Source organism: Symphalangus syndactylus, chromosome 2 (genome assembly GCF_028878055.3).
Source record: "Symphalangus syndactylus isolate Jambi chromosome 2, NHGRI_mSymSyn1-v2.1_pri, whole genome shotgun sequence".
Classification (NCBI taxonomy): Eukaryota; Metazoa; Chordata; class Mammalia; order Primates; family Hylobatidae; genus Symphalangus; species Symphalangus syndactylus.
The window spans coordinates 12354290-12372367 of NC_072424.2; the positions used below are offsets into that span (position 1 = coordinate 12354290).

At 44.0% G+C, this 18078-nt stretch overlaps 1 protein-coding gene across 2 annotated transcripts in view; it reads left to right on the plus strand.

The window, feature by feature from the left end:
* The window catches only part of ADAM12 (ADAM metallopeptidase domain 12), a 384755-nt gene that overhangs the window by 310145 nt on the left and 56532 nt on the right, over positions 1-18078 (plus strand). For both annotated transcript variants that reach the window (XM_055245748.2, XM_055245760.2), the window contains exon 12: positions 15129-15306. In XM_055245748.2, coding sequence (XP_055101723.1) covers positions 15129-15306 — 178 coding nt within the window. The remainder of the gene's footprint in view (positions 1-15128; positions 15307-18078) is intronic.

Here is an 18078-nt window from a genome sequence, read left to right on the forward strand (position 1 = left end):
ATATATATATATATATATATATATATTTTTTTTTTTTTTTTTTTTTTTTTTTTGAGACAGAGTCTCACCCTGGCTGGAGTGCACTGGGGCCATCTCTGCTCACTACAACCTCTGCCTCCCAGGTTCGAATGATTCTTGTTCCTCAGCCTCCCAAGTAGCTGGGATTACAGGCGTGCACCACCACGCCTGGCTGATTCTTTGTATTTTTAGTGGAGATGGGGTTTTACCATGTTGGCCAGGCTGGTCTCAAACTCCTGGCCTCGAGTGATCCACCTGCCTCGGCCTCCTAAAGTGCTGGGATTACAGGCGTGAGCCACCACACCTGGCCAACTATACCCGTATTACTGGAGCTCAGAGTGTTAAATGAACTGCTTGCATTTTTCCAGACCAACCTAAGTAGCAGCCCCAGGACATAAAGTCAAGCGGCTTTTTCCCAGTGTGTCTGACACACGGAAGTGGCCGTGAACACATCTGGGCTTTATGTGAGAACGAAAGCTGCCTCAGGACACAGCAATGTCCCTGTGCAACCTCTGGGAGGTGGGAGGTAGCCCCATTTTTAAGCCATTTAATTCTACAAACCTCCTTCAGTTTATGTTCCAACAGCAGAGAATGCTTTCCTGTCACTGGCTCATTATTTGTTATAGAGCATGTGTGAAAACATTTCAGCTGAAATCCTCCTGCCAATCCTGCAATCCCCCTCCCACGCACTTACCCCCATGGCTTCCTCCTCTCCCCAGGCACAGAGGCCACAGTGTGGGGTAAAGGGTTATTTCCAGACTTCTCTACCACAGACAATATCCAAAAGGACTCATTTTCAGCTCCACCTAGTCAGGAATTTGTGTTTTGTTTATTGCTGAATCCCCAGCACCTAGAACAGTGCCTGACACATAGTAGAGCTCAAGAAGTACTTCTTGACTGAAAGGATCCGTGAGCGGGTGGGTGGATGATGGATGCATGGATGGGAGGAAGGAAGGAAGGAAGCATAGATAGATAAATAGATGATAGGTAGGTGGGTCAGTGGATGAATGGATAATGGGTGGGTGGATGATGGATGCATGGATGGGAGCAAGGAAGGAAGGAAGCATAGATAAATAGATGATAAGTAGATGGGTCAGTGGATGAATGGATAATGGGTGGGTGGAATGATGGATGGGTGGAATGATGGATGGATGGATGGACGGACGGACAGATGGACAGATGAAGGATGGATGGAAAGAAGGAAGGATGGGTAAATGGATAAATCAATGATAGCTAAGCGGATAGGTGGATGAACAGATAATGGGTAGGTGGAAATGGATGGATAATGGATAGATAGATGGTACATAGAGAGATGGATAGACGTTGGCTAGGTGGGTGGATGGAGAGAGGGATGGTGAGTACAGCACAATTAGATAAGTGCAGAGTGAGGTTTTCTCTTCCCCGTCTGTGTAATGGCAAAATCTCTGGGGAGAATGCTCTGAGGCCACTGTCTTTTGTACTAAGTCTAGCAATTGCAGCAGCAGGGTTTTCATTTTTTGTTTATTCCACATCATTCTACAATGGATTTACAATAGTTTGCAATAATACACACAATACAATAAATAGAAGAAAATAAAAACAAAATAGAGCAGAGAAGACCCAGATAAATAGGCGGCGGAGTCCACTGCTTTTCTGTACATAATCCGTGGAGACCTGGGTGAGGGAAACAATTTGCTTTCAAACAGTCGACTCTTTCCAGCAGGGCCTTCCCCTGAAAGCCTTTGCTTAATTTAGCTAAAGTGGGAGGGGAGAGATCAAAAATATCAAATCTAAAAGCAGTTGTGAGCATAAGACTTAGTAGGAGCACTCTCCAATTTACAAAGATCTTCGGCATCTCCTTTCATTGTCACAGCCCTAAAAATAAAGAACAGGTACAATCGTCTCCATTTTACAGGTGAGCAAACTGAGGCTCAGGAAGGCCAGAGGGCCCACAGGTGGTCAGGGTCATTCTGGATCTCAGCCTGTAGCCTCAGGCTCCTGATCCATTCTTTGGCCTTTCACCAGGTACCTGTGAGCCTTTGGCTCGCAGGCTTGGGGATGGGGAGGGTTGAGAGGGACAGCTCTTTCCCATTCTTGAGTTCCACATTGCCCTGGTGATAACTTTAGTGTCAGTTGCTCAGTGGGGCAAGAACTGGGCACATGTAGACTTCAGCCCTGGTGGCAGGCTTGCAGATATCTACAGTGACTGCTTTTTCTATCATTTGATTAGAAGCCTCTACCCTGTTATAGACTTGCTAAGTCAGCAGAAAGAACTAGCGTATTCAGTGCAGGTCTGTCTACTGGGATAGGAAGAAAGGGTGGTGCCATTTCAGACATGCCCACTGTCCCTTATTAACCACTGCGTCTGTCCATGTCTACGAGAGTCTGGTCCCCCAACAACCCCCACACAAAGTCAGCAGCCATTTCTTGCAATGAAGCTGAGTAGCTCATCTGACACATGGCCTCGTGTCCTTTTAATATGGACACTGTGTCCCCCGCCCCTGGGTTCTTGGCCTTTCAGGACTTGGTTCAGGAAGAAATAGCCATCATAGCTCAGAAGTGAAAAGTCCACTTTCTGGTAACATCCAGAAGCTTCCTGTACATGTCTCAACTGACCAGAGCTCAGCTGGTGTCTTTATTAAAAATTCTGGGAAATTATATTTGCACTTTAATTGTTTTCAGGGAGGAGGAGCAGAGGTCAAAGTTCACAAGTTAAGACCCTGAATTATAATGTGCTGCAGATGGCTGTATTCTGGGGCCCAGGTGTTTGCTATTAACAATGGAAATGGCCTACTAAGGATCTTTCTGATCATTTGCTCCTGGCCTGGTGGTTTTCTTAGCTTTCTGTGGTCCATCTGGTTGGCCCACTGTGTCAGCTGCCAGTTATAAGGCAGTCACTTTCTGTTTCTGGAGTGGACGTGAGGATGGATTGCCCCATTAGCTTCAACCTCAGTTCTGTTCTATCGTTTGAGCCTGTGTGCTCAGTGCTGTGTCCCTGTGCACCGCTGGGCAGGCAGAGTGGGCGGACTCAGGCCCAGTTCCCTCTCCCATCACACTGCAAGGAGTCACGAGGTTTTTGAGGCAGGGCGCCTATTTCCCCTGCCTGCAGCTCATTAGGGTCCGAAGGGGCTCGAAGCCCTCCTCAGGTGTGCAGGATCTGGCCCAGGTATCACCTCAGGTGAGCTGGATAAATCCCAAGACCTGGCCTTTGTCTTCTGTTACACCAAAGACCTTTAGGAAAGTCCTCTAAGGTGCACCTGGAAGGAAGTGCAGGACCTTGGGTGCTCCTTCTGTCCCGAGGCATCGGAGCAGCTGCCTCTCCCAGCCCATGGATACTACTGCTGCTGGCACAGCCATTTGTGCTGGGTCATGCCTGAGGCTGCCCAGAGGCCCTGCCCTGGGGCAGCTCCTGATAGCCCTCAAGACGGTGTGGTTGAGTGGGAAGAACACAGGCCTTCCAGTCAGATCTGTGCTTTCAGTCTCCACGCAGGAACTGCGGGGTCCTGGCAAGGAACCCAAACTGCCTGCACTCAGCTTCCTCATCTCTAAAATAGGAGTCATAATTGGCTCCCAGAGGTGTCAGTGAGAGAATGTCTGCCAGGCTCCTGGTCCCCAGCAGGGGTTCACTAAACAAATGGTGGCTCCTAGCCAGCCCTGTTCCAGGCGGGATGGAGTAAAAAGCCCCTAAAATGAGATGACCTTCTTGTATCCACAGCAGGCCTGCCACAGCACTGGACATGAGGCCGGTCACCTGCAAGTACAAATGCCACCGCCCTGGCCTACCAGGCGTGCTACTTGGTTGCACATAAATTCTGTGCACGGTGATTAAAAGTTTTTAATCCTGGGCATAACTGGGGAAAGACCTTAAGATTCTCCTGAAGATGGCCCTAGAATTTTTGGTTAGCAGCTTGTCCAAGCAACGTCCATTCCCCACACTGCGGTCCCCTGCCCCCTCATACTGTAAGAGGAACTCGCTTTCACCTGGGAAGAGAAGAGGGCATTCATGTTGGGCTTATGCTCCTCAAGGGACTAGGAATAAGTAGAACTGGCTGTGAACTAAGAATTGCTAAGTGGTTTTTGGAAAAGCTCAGCAAGCTAGTCATGGAATGAATGATAAAAGATGTGGCCGGCACAGTGGCTCACGCCTGTAATCCCAGCACTTTGGGAGGCCGAGGCGGGTGGATCACCTGAGGTCAGGAGTTTGAGACCAGCCTGGCCAACATGGCAAAACCCCATCTCTAATACAAATACAAAAAAATTAGCCAGGCATGGTGGCGTGCACCTGTAATCCCAGCTATTCGGGAGGCTGAGGCAGGAGAATCACTTGAACCTGGAAGGCGGAAGTTACAGTGAGCCGAGATCGCGCCACTGAACTCCAACCTGGGCTACAGAGCGAAACTCCACATCAAAAAAAAAAAAAAAAAAGAAGAAGAATCATTAGATTGTCTTCTCCGGAGAATGGATCCCACAATTTGTGGCCACATCTCACTCTGAGCTCAGTGCCTGGACTTGGCTGTGGCCAGGAAGTGGACAGAAAGTGTGGGGTGAGCTCGTGTGACATGAGCTTTAGGAAAAGGGCCAGAAAAAGCTTTCACGAACGGAAGACAACCACAGCCACGTAGCAGGTAACAGCCATCTAAATGGCGTTTTTGTTTTGTTTGTGGATTGCTTCATTGGTCGGTTGTGCTCCTAACTACATGCTCTTGTTGAGCTGAAGAAAAACTGGCCCTTCCAACAGAACAGGCTCTTCTGCTTCTTTGACACCATCTATGTATTAAACGGAGGGAATGATCTTTAACTGTTTGCTCATCCCTTCGCCTCCTGAATGATCTTGCTCTCAAATTTACTTGTATTTGTGGTTTTACAGTGTAAAGCTTGCTATATTTTGGCTACAAGTAATATATCCTATGCCATATTGGAAATGTTCGTAGGCACTATCATATATGGGGCATTCGCCGTCAGGGCAGCTCTCAATGGGAGAAAGAAAGACACATGTTTTGCCTGTCAGTACTGCGAGCTAGCATTTCACAGTGCTTGGAAGTTAACCAGACTTTCATCTTTTTGTTCGAAGCTCGTTTATCCTCCACTTCAGTGCAATGAGGTAGCTGTTATCCCCATTTTATAGATGTGAAAACAGAGGCTCAATGAAGTACAGCTAGACGGGCTGCTCAGACATAGGCTTCCGACCTTACTTCTCACTACACACCCAGGTAAAGAAGAGCCTCCTGGGTCTGCCCAATCTGTGGCGTCTGCTGTCAGGAAAAAAACAAAACTCCATTTCGGTCTGCAAAAAGAAACCAGTGGGAAGCAGAATGTCAGCAACATATTTTCCAAAACCAGTTAGCCCTTTACCATCTAATCGTTTATCAGCTGTGGACGATGCGAGGTTGTTTTTGGTGTTATTGTTTTGTTTTGTTTTTTCCCCCCAATCAGTTTAAACTGAAAAATCTGGATGGATTCCCATCCCCGGTTCCCTGCAACTTTGGCTTTTCCTGTCACACAGCTGTGTCAGCTCCAAGCTGTTCTCAGCCGCTGCCCGGCTGTTCCATCCTTCTTCCTCGGTCACTTCCACTCCTTTCCTGCCATCAGCACTCAGACAGAGTCAGCCCCTGAGCTTGGAGCTGGGGAACCTAGACTCAGTGCGTGTTTATTAATGAGGCCGCAGAGTCACGGGAAGCAGCGGGACCCTGACCTGCAGTCCCCCTGAATCCAGCCTGATTATAGCTGGTTTCTCTAGATGCCTAATTTCCAGCAAGAAAAGCAGTTGTCTCCGAATCATACCCAGAGAGCTTCTGCAAGTCAGGTAACTCCCGACTTCTACTGTCAAGGTCGATAAATTTGCCTAGTGTGATTCACCCCCAAGAATATAGCAGTGAGACGCACAATAGGCTCCTACAAGAAAAGAACCTTCTGACTGCAGATTTTTCAAAGTAAAAGTAACCCCTAATAATGTTTTACTTGGCAGCTTTGTGATGGCTAAAATATGAAGCCGCGACTGCCTTTATGGTGGGGAGCTGTAAGTGGCATTCCTCTTTTTAAAAGTGGTGTTTTTTTCCCAAAATCGCCCAGCTGTTCTCTGTTTCATCCTCTTTTTATTTTTAACCTTGCATTCAACACGGTAAACTTGCCCCAAGTGTCCCTGGTAGTTAAATATTAAAGAAAAGGGAAAGCAAGGCTAACAAAAGAGGTCACATCGTAGTGGGGGCCACAGTCACCCTGCCATGGCTTTGGAGATAAATTCTCTGCCTCTGAGCTGAAAGCAGCACTTTTTTTTCCTGGGCCGCAGGTATAACCATTTTAAAGCATTCTCACGCCAAGGGAAAGGATCGTGCTAAAGGGCTTCTTTCCTGAGTACTTCTCCAGTTTTATTGCTTTGCACCAGTCTATCACTGCTATATGTCACTTCAATTAGCTGCTGTCCTGGCACATTTGGGATAATTTATTAGACATGTTAAAAAGTACATTGCGATGAGCTTGCCAAAAGCTACGGAAGAAACCAAGGCTTGTCTTTTTAACCACAGATGAGGGGCTGTATGAGATCTTTGATGTCATGAGCAACTACCTGGCCCAAGTCAATGTTCTTTTCATGGATGCTCCAGGGAATAAAGCTATTAAATAAGAAAAATACAAGCACAAAGGAGGCACAATTACCATACTTTGGATTTGGAAGCAAGTGGAAGGGAAACATCACTCTGTTCACAACCATGAACCTTTCCTACACCTTAATTACTGTGCAGTATGAGGATTGATCAATTTAACGTAACACTTCCAGATACTCGAAAATTCATTTCTGGTATGAAGTTTGTTTATAAGACAGATACTCTTGGGATTTTTAGCACATGCCTAAAATCAGATCAGTAGCATCTTGCCAGCATCCTCTCTCTGGCATGGCTAAGTGAGCAATAGCAGAATGATCGCACCGACAGATCCTGCCTATGATTCCTTGCCTCGCTTGTTGTCCGTTGGCACATCTTTTGTGTGATCATAAAATCAGATAGGTTTTCAAAATGCTATACATTGGGCTTTTCTTAGAAGATGGGATGAGAGAGCAAAACGGAATTATTTTTTAGGATATGACAAGTGGCTCATGGTAAGTCTAGATTGCACTTTTTATTGTTACAACACAAATAGGTACAACAACATTTGAATTTTAAATCTAGGTAGGTTGTTTCCAGACTCTAATGGACATCAGAATCACCTGGATCATTAACAGATGAGCAGATAGCAAATTGTGGTATGGTCTCACTTACAATGGAGTATCATCCAGCCATAAGAAGGAATGAGGTTCCGAGGCATGCTACCATGTGGATGAACCTTGAGAACACTATTCTAAGGGAAAGAAGCCAAACACAAAAGGCCACGCACGTGGTATAGGATTCTGCTTACATGAAATGAACAGAACAGGCGATCTGTAGAGACAGAAAGCAGATTCGTGGTTGGCAGGGGCTGGGTGGGGAAGGGAGAATGAGGAGTGATGGCTTCATGGATGTGGGGTTTGTTTGAGGGGTGGGGGAAAGTTCCACAGTTAGTAGTGATGGTTACACAACATTGTGAATGTGCTGGAAAAAAACATTGAATTATATACTTTGAAGTGACTTAAAGGATGAATTTTATGTTGTGTAAATTCGACATCAATTTAGCAAATCGTCTGCAGAGCTTATTAAAATACAGGTTGCTAGGCCCCTACCCTGAGTTATTCTGACTTAGTAGATCTGAGCGGGGCCTAAGAATGTGCATTTCTAGAAAGTTCCTGGTGCTGCTTGTCCTGGGAGCATGCTTTGAGAATCACTGGTCCAGGCATATGTGGGATCACAGCAGGATTTGTCTACTGTGTTTAAATCGGTACATTGAGGGTTAATCAATCACCTTCTGTGTTTCAGCATTCACTGCTGGTCATCCAGTGCCGAACTGGCACTGGTAATAAAATGGTTTTTAGTACCTGAACATGGAATCATAAGAACTGATCAAATCTAGTACTGCCATCCCCTGGGAACTGTCAAATCCCTTCACCTCATTTGCAGATGGAGACAATAATAACTGTTTCATTGGATTGTTCCAAAATTTTAAATTTAAAAAAAAAGTATAAAAGAAGAAAAATATTGCCATGAGAAAGCATCACCTAGCTAAAAGCAGGTACTCTGTAAATAGTTATGCCAATAAAGTATATATTTTGACCCAATTACTAGTCTTGGGAATTTATAATGTTGTGGCCAGAATATGGTGACACATGAAGGCAACGAGAACTTACAACACAGCCTTGGACTGCAGTTCCACTCAGACTCCATTTATGTGGCATAAAAGATATGTTTCTGGGGGTTTGGGACTTCAAAGACCATTTCTGGAGGAGTGGAATTATATGGGCCTTGGAGAATGGCTGGAGAGGAAATGAGATGGGAGGGTGGGCACATCCCTTAAGGAAGGAGCATGGCAAGGGGGGCACGGGGCCAGGTTCAGGTCCTATTGGAATTGGGATCCTCTTCAGTGCTTTGAGTATAATAGACACTTGAAAACTATTGCTCCATAAGTGAGTGAATAAATGAGAGAGTTGTGAATTTGCCACTGCAAGTTGTATTCTGCCATCATCAGAAGTGTGTAGGCAGAGTCAGCACCTGGGGAGCAGGTGATGCACCTGGCCTTGCCGAGCATTGGCACCTGCTCTGCTCTAGGCACTAGGTAACTAGTGGCTACTTAGGAGGTAGAAAATATTCTAATATGTGTGGATTAAGATGGTGTTACCATTAGAGGAATCTAATATTTGCTACTGGCAAATTTCCCTTATCTCTTAAGATTTGAAGTAATTTTCATTTATCAAATTTTTTTGTATTGGGGGGCGGTCATTGGGTTTGCTGTAAGTTTTCCATACCTAGTTCTGTGTTTTGATCGAATGAGACTATCTTAGAGCAGAAAAAGGGAGATGAGGAGCAGACCTTTGCCTGCTTAAAAAGCAGTTTGCTTAAAAAAAGTAAAAAGGTGTGGGAATAAGGGTTTGGAGTTCTTATGAAAAACGCCTTTAAATCTTTAATCCATCTTGAGTTAATTTTTGTAAATGGTGAGAGGTAGGGGTTCAGTTTCAGTCTTCTGCGTATGGTTAGCCAGTTATCCCAGCAGCATTTATTATTGAATAGGGAGTCCTTTCCCCATTGTTTATTTTTGTCGTTTTTGTCAAAGATTAGATGGTTATAGGTGTCTGGGTTTATTTCTGGGGTCTCCATTCTGTTCCATTGGTCTATGTGTCTGTTTTTGTACCACTATCATGCTGTTTTGGTTACTGTAGCCTTGTAATATAGTTTAAAGTCAGATAATATGATACCTCTGGCTTTGTTCTTTTTGCCTAAGATAGCTTTGGTTATTCAGGCTTCTTTTTGATTCCTTATGAATTTTAGGATGGTTTTTTCTAATTCTGTGAAAAATTACATCGTTATTTTGATGAGGATAGCACTGAATCTGTAAATTGCTTTGGGTAGTATGGACATCTTAACAATATTGATTCTTCCAATCCATGAGCATGGAATATTTTTTCATTTATTTGGGTCATCTCTGATTTCTTTCAGCAGTGTTTTGTAGTTCTCCTTGCAGAGAACTTTCCCCTCCTTGGCTGGATAGATTCCTAGGTATTTCCTTTTTTGTGTGACTATTGTAAATGGGATTGTGTTCTTGATTTTGTTCTCAGCTAGAACATTATTAATGTAGAGAAGTGCTACTGATTTTTGTACATTGATTTTGTATCCTGAAACTTTACTGAATTCATTTATCAGCTCTAGGAGCCTTTTGGCAGAATTTTTAGCATTTTCTATGTATAGAATTATATTGTCAGCAAAGAGAGAAAGTTTGACTTCTTCTTTTCCTATTTGGATGCCTTTTATTTTGGCTTTGGCAAATAATTTATGGCTGAGTCCCCAAAAGCAATTGCAACATAAACAAAAATTGACAAGTGGGACCTAATTAAAGAGCTTCTGCACAGCCAAAGAAATTATCAACAGAAAGCCTACAGAATGGGAGAAAATATTCACAAACTATGCATCTGACAAAGGTCTAATATCCAGAATCTACAAGGAACTTAAATCAACAAGTAAAAAACAAATAGTTCAATTTAAAAATGGGCAAAGGACATAAACAGACACCTCTCAAAAGGAGACATACAAGTGACCATATGAAAAAATGTTCAACATCACTAATCATCAGAGAAATGCAAATCAAAACCACAGTGAGATACCATCTCACACCAGTCAGAATGGAAATTATTAAAAAGTCAAAAATAACAGATGCTGGCAAGGCTATGGAGAAGAGGGAATGCTTATACACTGTTGGTGGGAATGCAAACTAGTTCAGCCACTGTGGAAAGCAGTTTGGCAATTTCTCGAAGAACTTAAAACAGAACTCCCATTTGACCCAGCAACCCCACTACTGTGTATATATCCAAAAGAAAATAACTCATTCTATCAAAAAGACATATGCCGTCATACTTTCATTATAGCGCTATTCACAATAGTGAAGACATGGAATCAACCTAGGTGCCCTTCAACAGTGGATTGGATAAAGAAAACATGGTATGGAATACTACACAGCCATCCAAAGAATGAAATTATGTCCTTTGCAGCAACATGGATGGAGCCAGAGGCCATTATCCTAAGCAAATTTGTGCAAGAATAGCAAATCAAATACCATGTGCTCTCCCTTATAAGTGGGCACTAAACATTGAATACACATAGATGTAAAGATGAGAACAACAGACACTGGGGACTATTAGATGGGAGAGGATGGGAGGGGAGCAAGAGCTGAAAAACCACCTATTGGGTACTATGCTCACTACCTGGGTGACAGGACCCCAGACCCCAGCATCATGCAATATACCCATGTAACAAATTTGCACATGTACCCCTTCATCGCTAATAAAAGTTGAAATTATTTAAAATAAATAAAAATACCTTCAGTCATTCCCAGTGCCTGGCCCATACAGAGGCATAGCTCCCGCTGTGTTGACACTCCATGGGATCTTCTCACCATCAGCATGACCTTGACCTATCTAAGAATGATGCCAAGTAGAAAAGGGGTTGCCTCTCTGGGTGTGTGTCTGCAAGAAGAGCAGACTGTTTCCCACTGTTGAGTAAGTTCCTCCAGGCCAGTCCTGTCTGTGCACACTTGTACCAGATCTTTCCCGAGGTGCCCTCACACCTTCTTCCCTTTGGGTGAGGGACTCAAATGACCCTCTTCCTGGTGAGGTCCACTGTCCCTAAAAGTTCAATACACACCCTATTCCCTTGCTCTTTTATTTTTTTTCTCCTTACTTCTGCTCTTTATAACTCATTCTGTTCCCTTAGCTTGCCTATTATCTCTTGGCCCCACTGAATGCAAGCTCCATGAGGGCTGAGATTTTTTTGTTCTCTTCATTCCCATATCCCCAAAGCCTAGAACAATGCCTGGCACCTAGTCGGTGTTGAATAAATACTTGGGGAATAATGGAATGATGTGTGATAGGCCGTTCTGATTTTCTTCCTCTAAAGCCTGACTTCCTCTAAATGCCCAAATAGGGTTCATAAGTATCCTATCAGAGTGAATAGTCACCTGCCTCCTTGCTGAGAAATCATGAAAGGATGGGATGAGTAACGACATCCTACAGGTAGAAAATACTTCTCAGCCTCATCACCATTCGTCATCAAAATTAAGTTCTCGAACAATAAACGAGGCATTTTTTTCTTCATTACATAGAGGAAATGGTAGCGATATTGGCTGACTCAGTCCGAGGAAATGGCAGGAATGTTTGTGGAAGGGCTGCTGGACTCCCCATTGACCTTGCTGGGTCCCCTGAGCAAGTCAGAAAAACCCCAGGTTGGTAGGAAGAGAAGCCTCTCAATCTGCTCATGGCTGGAGCTGTCACCCATGGTCAGGAGTTGCTGGAAGTTTGAATTGCCCTGACCTGGAAGGCAGGCGGCATGCTGGTGAGCTCAGGCCATGTGGAAAGGGGCCCTGAGAAAGGATCTGTTCAGTGTTGGTGAATTCATCAAGACCTCATTTTGCATCCGAGGAGGACATCGCTACTTTCCTGTTAAAACAGAGGCATCCCTGAGGAATTAATGCCAGGATGCTGTTCCTCAGAGCAAGGTTGAAAACCCGTGAATTGGATGAGGACTATTTACGTATGCATGATTCTAAATGAGAAATAATTTTGTTAACATTTGGGAGTTGTCCTTCAGCAGAATGAGGAAAAGCTAAGGGAAGTAGAAATACGTTATTACACAGATCACTATACCATCTGACAATACCCAGTGCAGACACAAAAATACAATGATGATCTTTGCCAGTGATGATCTGTTCTGTTCTCCTCTCCTACACATTCTGAAGTTTAAATCCTGGACTAAAACTGTTCTCCTTCATCCTATTTGGATGGCAAACCCCCAAAACACCCAACGTTTATGCATTTCTTACTTTGAAAGGAATGAGATGGGGAAGGCATGTCTGAGCTTAGTGAACGGAGCTGGTCTCAGCTCTCCAATCCCTGGGGTCTTTGGACATTCTCTGCTCCTTTGGGAAACAGGACAATTCGGATCACTCTTTTCCAAGCTTCTTTAATTGCTGTGATTCTGGCTATAAACCCTTCCTGAGACTTACCATTTATCCTAGGGTCCTTCCTAATTAATATTTTCTAGAAATCACTTCCCTTCTAGAATGAACTGATAACGGTTTGTCGCAGAACTAAGTTGCATATCATTGAGTGAGAATGATGTTTCATCTCCTAGATCAGGCCTGGAGACATATATGTCCTAGGAAAACTCTCAGATACAGAAGAAGTTTCCAGCTTTACCTCCATGAAATTTATTTATTTATTTTTGCAAAGAGAAGAACTGCTTTTAAGTCCCTGTGTAATATACCAATTACTTCAATATAAAACCCTTCTAAATTGCAAAAACATTATCATTTTTCTTGTGGATCATTGTTTGAACCTAGTTAGTGTATTTGGATACCAGGAATAACCAGTCTGTCTGCCAGGGGAAGTTACAAAGATTTCAAGATTGTTACAGCACTATGAGTAAGTCCTGGTATGTTGCCTTTGCATCCACAGAGGAGCACTTTCACTTATTAATTTATTTGTAGATTAGAATTATTAATATACTCCAGAGTTAATAGCCCAAGGTTGATAGAAACCACTTGGAGGGAAAACTAATGCAGAAACAGAAAACCAAATACTGCATGTTCTCATTTATAAGTGGGCGCTGAACATCGAGTACATATGGACACAAGGAAGGGAACAACAGACACCGAGGAAGGAGAGGATCAAAAAGCTCCCAGTGGAGATCTAGGCTTATTGCCTGGGTGATGAAATAATCTGTACACCAAACCCCATTAACATGCGGTCTACCTACACAACAAACCTGCCCATGTACCCCTGAACCTACAATTAAAGTTAAAAAAAAAAAAAAAAAAGTTAAGGGCCAGGCTTAGTGCCTCATGCCTATAATCCCAGCACTTTGGGAGGCCAAGGCAGGTAGATCACCTGAGCTCAGGGGTTTGAGGCCAGCCTGGCCAATATGGTGAAACTGCATCTCTACTAAAAATACAAAAAATGAGCCAGGTGTGGTGGTGGGCGCCTGTAATCCCAGCTACTCGAGAGGCTGAGGCAGGAGAATTACTTAAACCCAGGAGGCGGAGGTTGCAGTGAAGCCACTGCATTCCAGCATGGGCGACAGAGTGAGACTCAGTTTCAGAAAATAAAGTTAAGAATAAATAAATACCTGGTCATTAAAAATCTGTGGCTAATAGTATGCCTTATATACTTGGGGAAGAAAAGGGAAACCACTCGGAGAGGATGGTGCAGTGTTATCAGTTTGGTCCTGGAAATCAGCATGATCTCAAAATTCGCCAAGCTCAATCATTAAGTGGCCGCTGGTCTACCATCATCAGGGAAGCGTAGCAGCTTGCGTTGGTTTGGCCAATTGATTGAGATCCAGTTCTAATGTCATCCTTATAAATGCCTCCGTCGGGAGAGGGTGCTTGGGTTTGCTGGACAGCAGCCCCTGCTCCCTCTCTAAGTAATAAAACTTTCTGGGTTTCTGGCATGCTTATACCTTAATAATCCTTGCTGCCTCAAGACATGGGAAAATGCATTGTAAAAAGTGAGACACTCTGTGTATGTTGGATAACACTGGCTGCTTTGGAATCAAACCCCAGATGCCCAGTGGGTTACCATATGAGAAGCGTGTTCTCCTTCTGCATGATGCTCTGAGGCTCTAGGCTGCAGGTGGCCTTCCTCCATACAGTGAGTGAGGACCAGATGCTATGCCTGACTCCTCCATCTCCTAAAACCATGGGATACCCTAATCTCAGCTGGCAGATGGGGAAAGAAGGGAAATGAAGAAGGAATACTCGTTTAAATACCGTCAGCCAAAAGTGACCTATATCACTTTTGCTCGTGTTCTAGTGCCAAGAATTAATCATGCAGCCCACCCAGGTATATGGGGGCTGGGCAGCCCTTCTAGAGCACAGAACAAGAGCATAACTTTGCTGGGGAGTTGGCTGACCCTGCCACACACGGTTGTAGCCCTGGAATTTAGAGGCAAGGGTAAGACCTGCATTTCTGGATCACCTCCATTCTCATATAGCTGTGCTGGGGGAAGACAGTGATTTGACCTTTACAGACCCGAATGCCCGTATCAGCAGGCCCTTCCCTACAGTGGAACCATGTGTCCTTGGAACCATGGAATTAATAAACAGCATTATTCATACTCTTTTCTTCTTTGCACTTTCCAGTAAGGACATTGTTATGTGTTTGTATTACAAGCTACAATCCCTACGAATTCACTTTTCATAGCATCATTTCACCCAGAACTATTAATAATGTCTTTAATGAGACTCTGCCTGAACTTGTTGATTTGAAAACTATCGAAAGATCATTTCTTTTTTGATAAAGCACTTCTTCATCAGCCGCGTTGGCACTGTACGGAATGGATGTCGGGATGGAACTGAATGTGCCTCGCTTTACACTGCATATCTGAGTTTTTCGATATGCGTTGTTCATTGAGACCACCAGTGAACACCTGGGCAGATGTGGCCAGTGGGTGCCTTCTTGTGGGCACAAGAAGGGCAGGCAAAGCCGTTTCATGCCCTGTGACTTACTGTTCTGGGCTCTCCTTTCTCAGGTTCCCATTTCCCATGGTGTTCAGCAGTTGCAGCAGGAGGGACTTGGAGACCAGCCTGGAGAAAGGAATGGGGATGTGCCTCTTTAACGTGCCGGAAGTCAGGGAGTCTTTCGGGGGCCAGAAGTGTGGGAACGGCTTTGTGGAAGAAGGAGAGGAGTGTGACTGTGGGGAGCCGGAGGTAAGAACCATCCCCAGAACAAGGATACGAGAAACCTTGTATCCTCGGCTAGGCAAAGAAAAGAGAACTTGGAGGAACTGTACAGCCAGATGAAAGTACTAGAACTCAGGAAGGAAGAGTCCTATCTGGCCACCCTGAACAAGCCCCATGAGCTAGGGTGGCTTTCTTGAATTTTAACTATTGCATGGAATAAGTGATCACTTGATTTAAAAATATAAATAATCCTATCGAAGGGTACAGAATTCACAGCAAGATGAGGACAAAAACAATAAAAAAGCGTTTAGCTTTGAGTTTGACAGAGAAGAAAGCCCTGGAATTCTAGCTTCCAATAGCTAATAAGCACCATTTCTTTTTCTTCATAAGGTGTGCTACCAGAGGGGAATCTGAATAAGCAGCATTCATTTTTAACCAGGGGCTTCCTCTCCGGTTGAAATTCTGCCTTGCTGCTGCCGATGCCTCTGTATGCACAGCTCGAGGCTTCTGCCTCTCGTGCTTGTAGCTTTCAGAAGCAATAAGTGAAGGCAGGGAACGTTTTTATCTAGCACAGAGCTTAACCCTATTTTCCAGCCAATATCAGGAAATGTCCTTGTTTTAATGGGGCCCAAGATAATCAATATAAAAATTATAAAAGCCACTTTTTAATCTCTGAATAATCTCAAGAAGGAAAGAGAGAAGACAGCATGAGACCTCCTAGTAAAACAGGTGCCCCCTCAAAGTCTGGAGGAGGTTGTGTTTAGAATAAATCAAAGCAAGCAGTTGTACAGCAGGCAGTCTCCATGTGGGATTCCCTCCTCAAGAGTTTATGCAAGCTGAAATAGTAGACAAGTTCAAGGCAGGCTTAGCTAAATCCACAGATGGACTTAATGAGGGCTTAGGAAGAGCATCTCCAAGGGCTGCTCTGAAAGACGGAGTTTAGGGTGGAGGAGAAATCGCGCTGAGACTCTGGCGCATCTGGTATATTCCTGTGTTCATCACATAAACAACTGGCAAACAGAATGTTCATCATATCCCCATCTTCAAGTCTCTGAGGTTTTCCATACCAAGAGGAATGCGCTTGGTCTGACAGCTTCTGCAAGAATGCTGGAATTTTGTAAGTATTGGGTGGGAGTAAAGGGGGATGTGATGCAGAAGTGGTTTCTTCAAATGTTTTTATGCCTTTGCCAAACTCAGAACTTAACCATGATAATGACATTATCTGGAGGGGGGTTTAATTTTGCTCACAATGAGCAGGGAATGGTTGCTGTATAGGAGCAAGTCCTAATTATAGTGTTACAGAAACTCTTCTCAAGATTAACAGAGGAAAACTTAAAACCATCAAGGGTTGGGGTATGCAAAAGGGAAATTCCTTGTAGGCCTTGTTAATTTCTTAAAGGAAAAAATGAATTAGTTTAAATTACTCATATTTCTCAGGAGAGGCCATGTTGGCTTAAAATGGTTTGTCTTTTATTTGAACTTCTTATGATTGTTTGTTAATCTAAATAAATTTGACAGTTCTTCATGAAGCCTTCATGAACTCTCGGGTTTGGAATGATTTTGTTAGCAGTCATTTACTCCAATATGCCACCAGCAGCAGCCACATCACTGCCACAATCACGACCACCATTGCTAACATTACCATCTCCACAATCGCCACCACCACCTCCTCCACCCAGCATCATCACCATTTCTCTCATGACCATCATCACCATATCACTGCCACTACCGCCACCATCATCACTACCGCCCTCACCATCACCCCACTATTATAACCACTGCCATCTCCACAGCTACTGCCATCACCACGGCCACACCAGTATCCACATCACCACCAGCATCACTGCTACCATCCCCACCCCTATCATTATCCCCCCACCACCATCACATCAGCAAATGCTTGAGTGCCTAAAATGTGCCAGCCATTCATATTCTGATCCTCTGTCTTTTCTCCATGAAGGAGTCACGTGGCTTGACAGGGTGCTGTCTCTTCAGGTGGCATGTTACATTATAGGGTAGCTTTGATTATTACAAACTCCCTCCTTGCACAGAGCCAAACTCTGCTTGCACGCAGTTACCAACTTTGTATTTCTGTGGTTAAGGTCCTTATTTTATAGGATAACTTCTTGATATTTGAAGATAGCTCTCATTCCCCTCATCCAAAGTTCTTTCTTTGCAAGTTACAGGTGAGCCTTTTGCCTCACTTTTTAGATTTGCTTTATTTTTTGCTTTTCAAAAAAATAGTTTCAAGTAGTTATTATTTGAAAATAATAGTTTCAAGGTTCAAACTCAAACTGTGTTTGGCAGTGTGACAACCTGTTTACAGTTTCCAAACTGCTTTGCTTAAGAATTGTAGACAAAAAGACTTGTTAACCTAGGTTCTTTATCCCCCTACCCGGTGCTCAGGCCCTGGTTATTCTGCATGCCCTTGCATTAGATTGACCTGGCCATTCCTTGGCCCATAGAGGGACCCAGTGTGTTACCACATCAGGGAAGGAGTGAATGGGATCCGAAAAACAACTGCCAGCACCCCACGGAAACGAGCTTCTCCCTTGCTCCCAAAAATAATCTCCATTATATTCAAGAAGATGGCTTCTAGTCTTCTCCAAGTTCATTGTGATTAAGAATCTGTGTCTGCTACCTACAACCTGAGAATGACAGTTAGGGCTTTGCAGAGAATTCTCTAATGCTTTCATTATTCTTTCTTCTTTGGAGACTTGGTATTCATTGGCTCTGTTGGACTTCTCTACTGAGGACTAAAATAATAAATGTAGCAGCAGATGAAGAATGTGTCTCTTC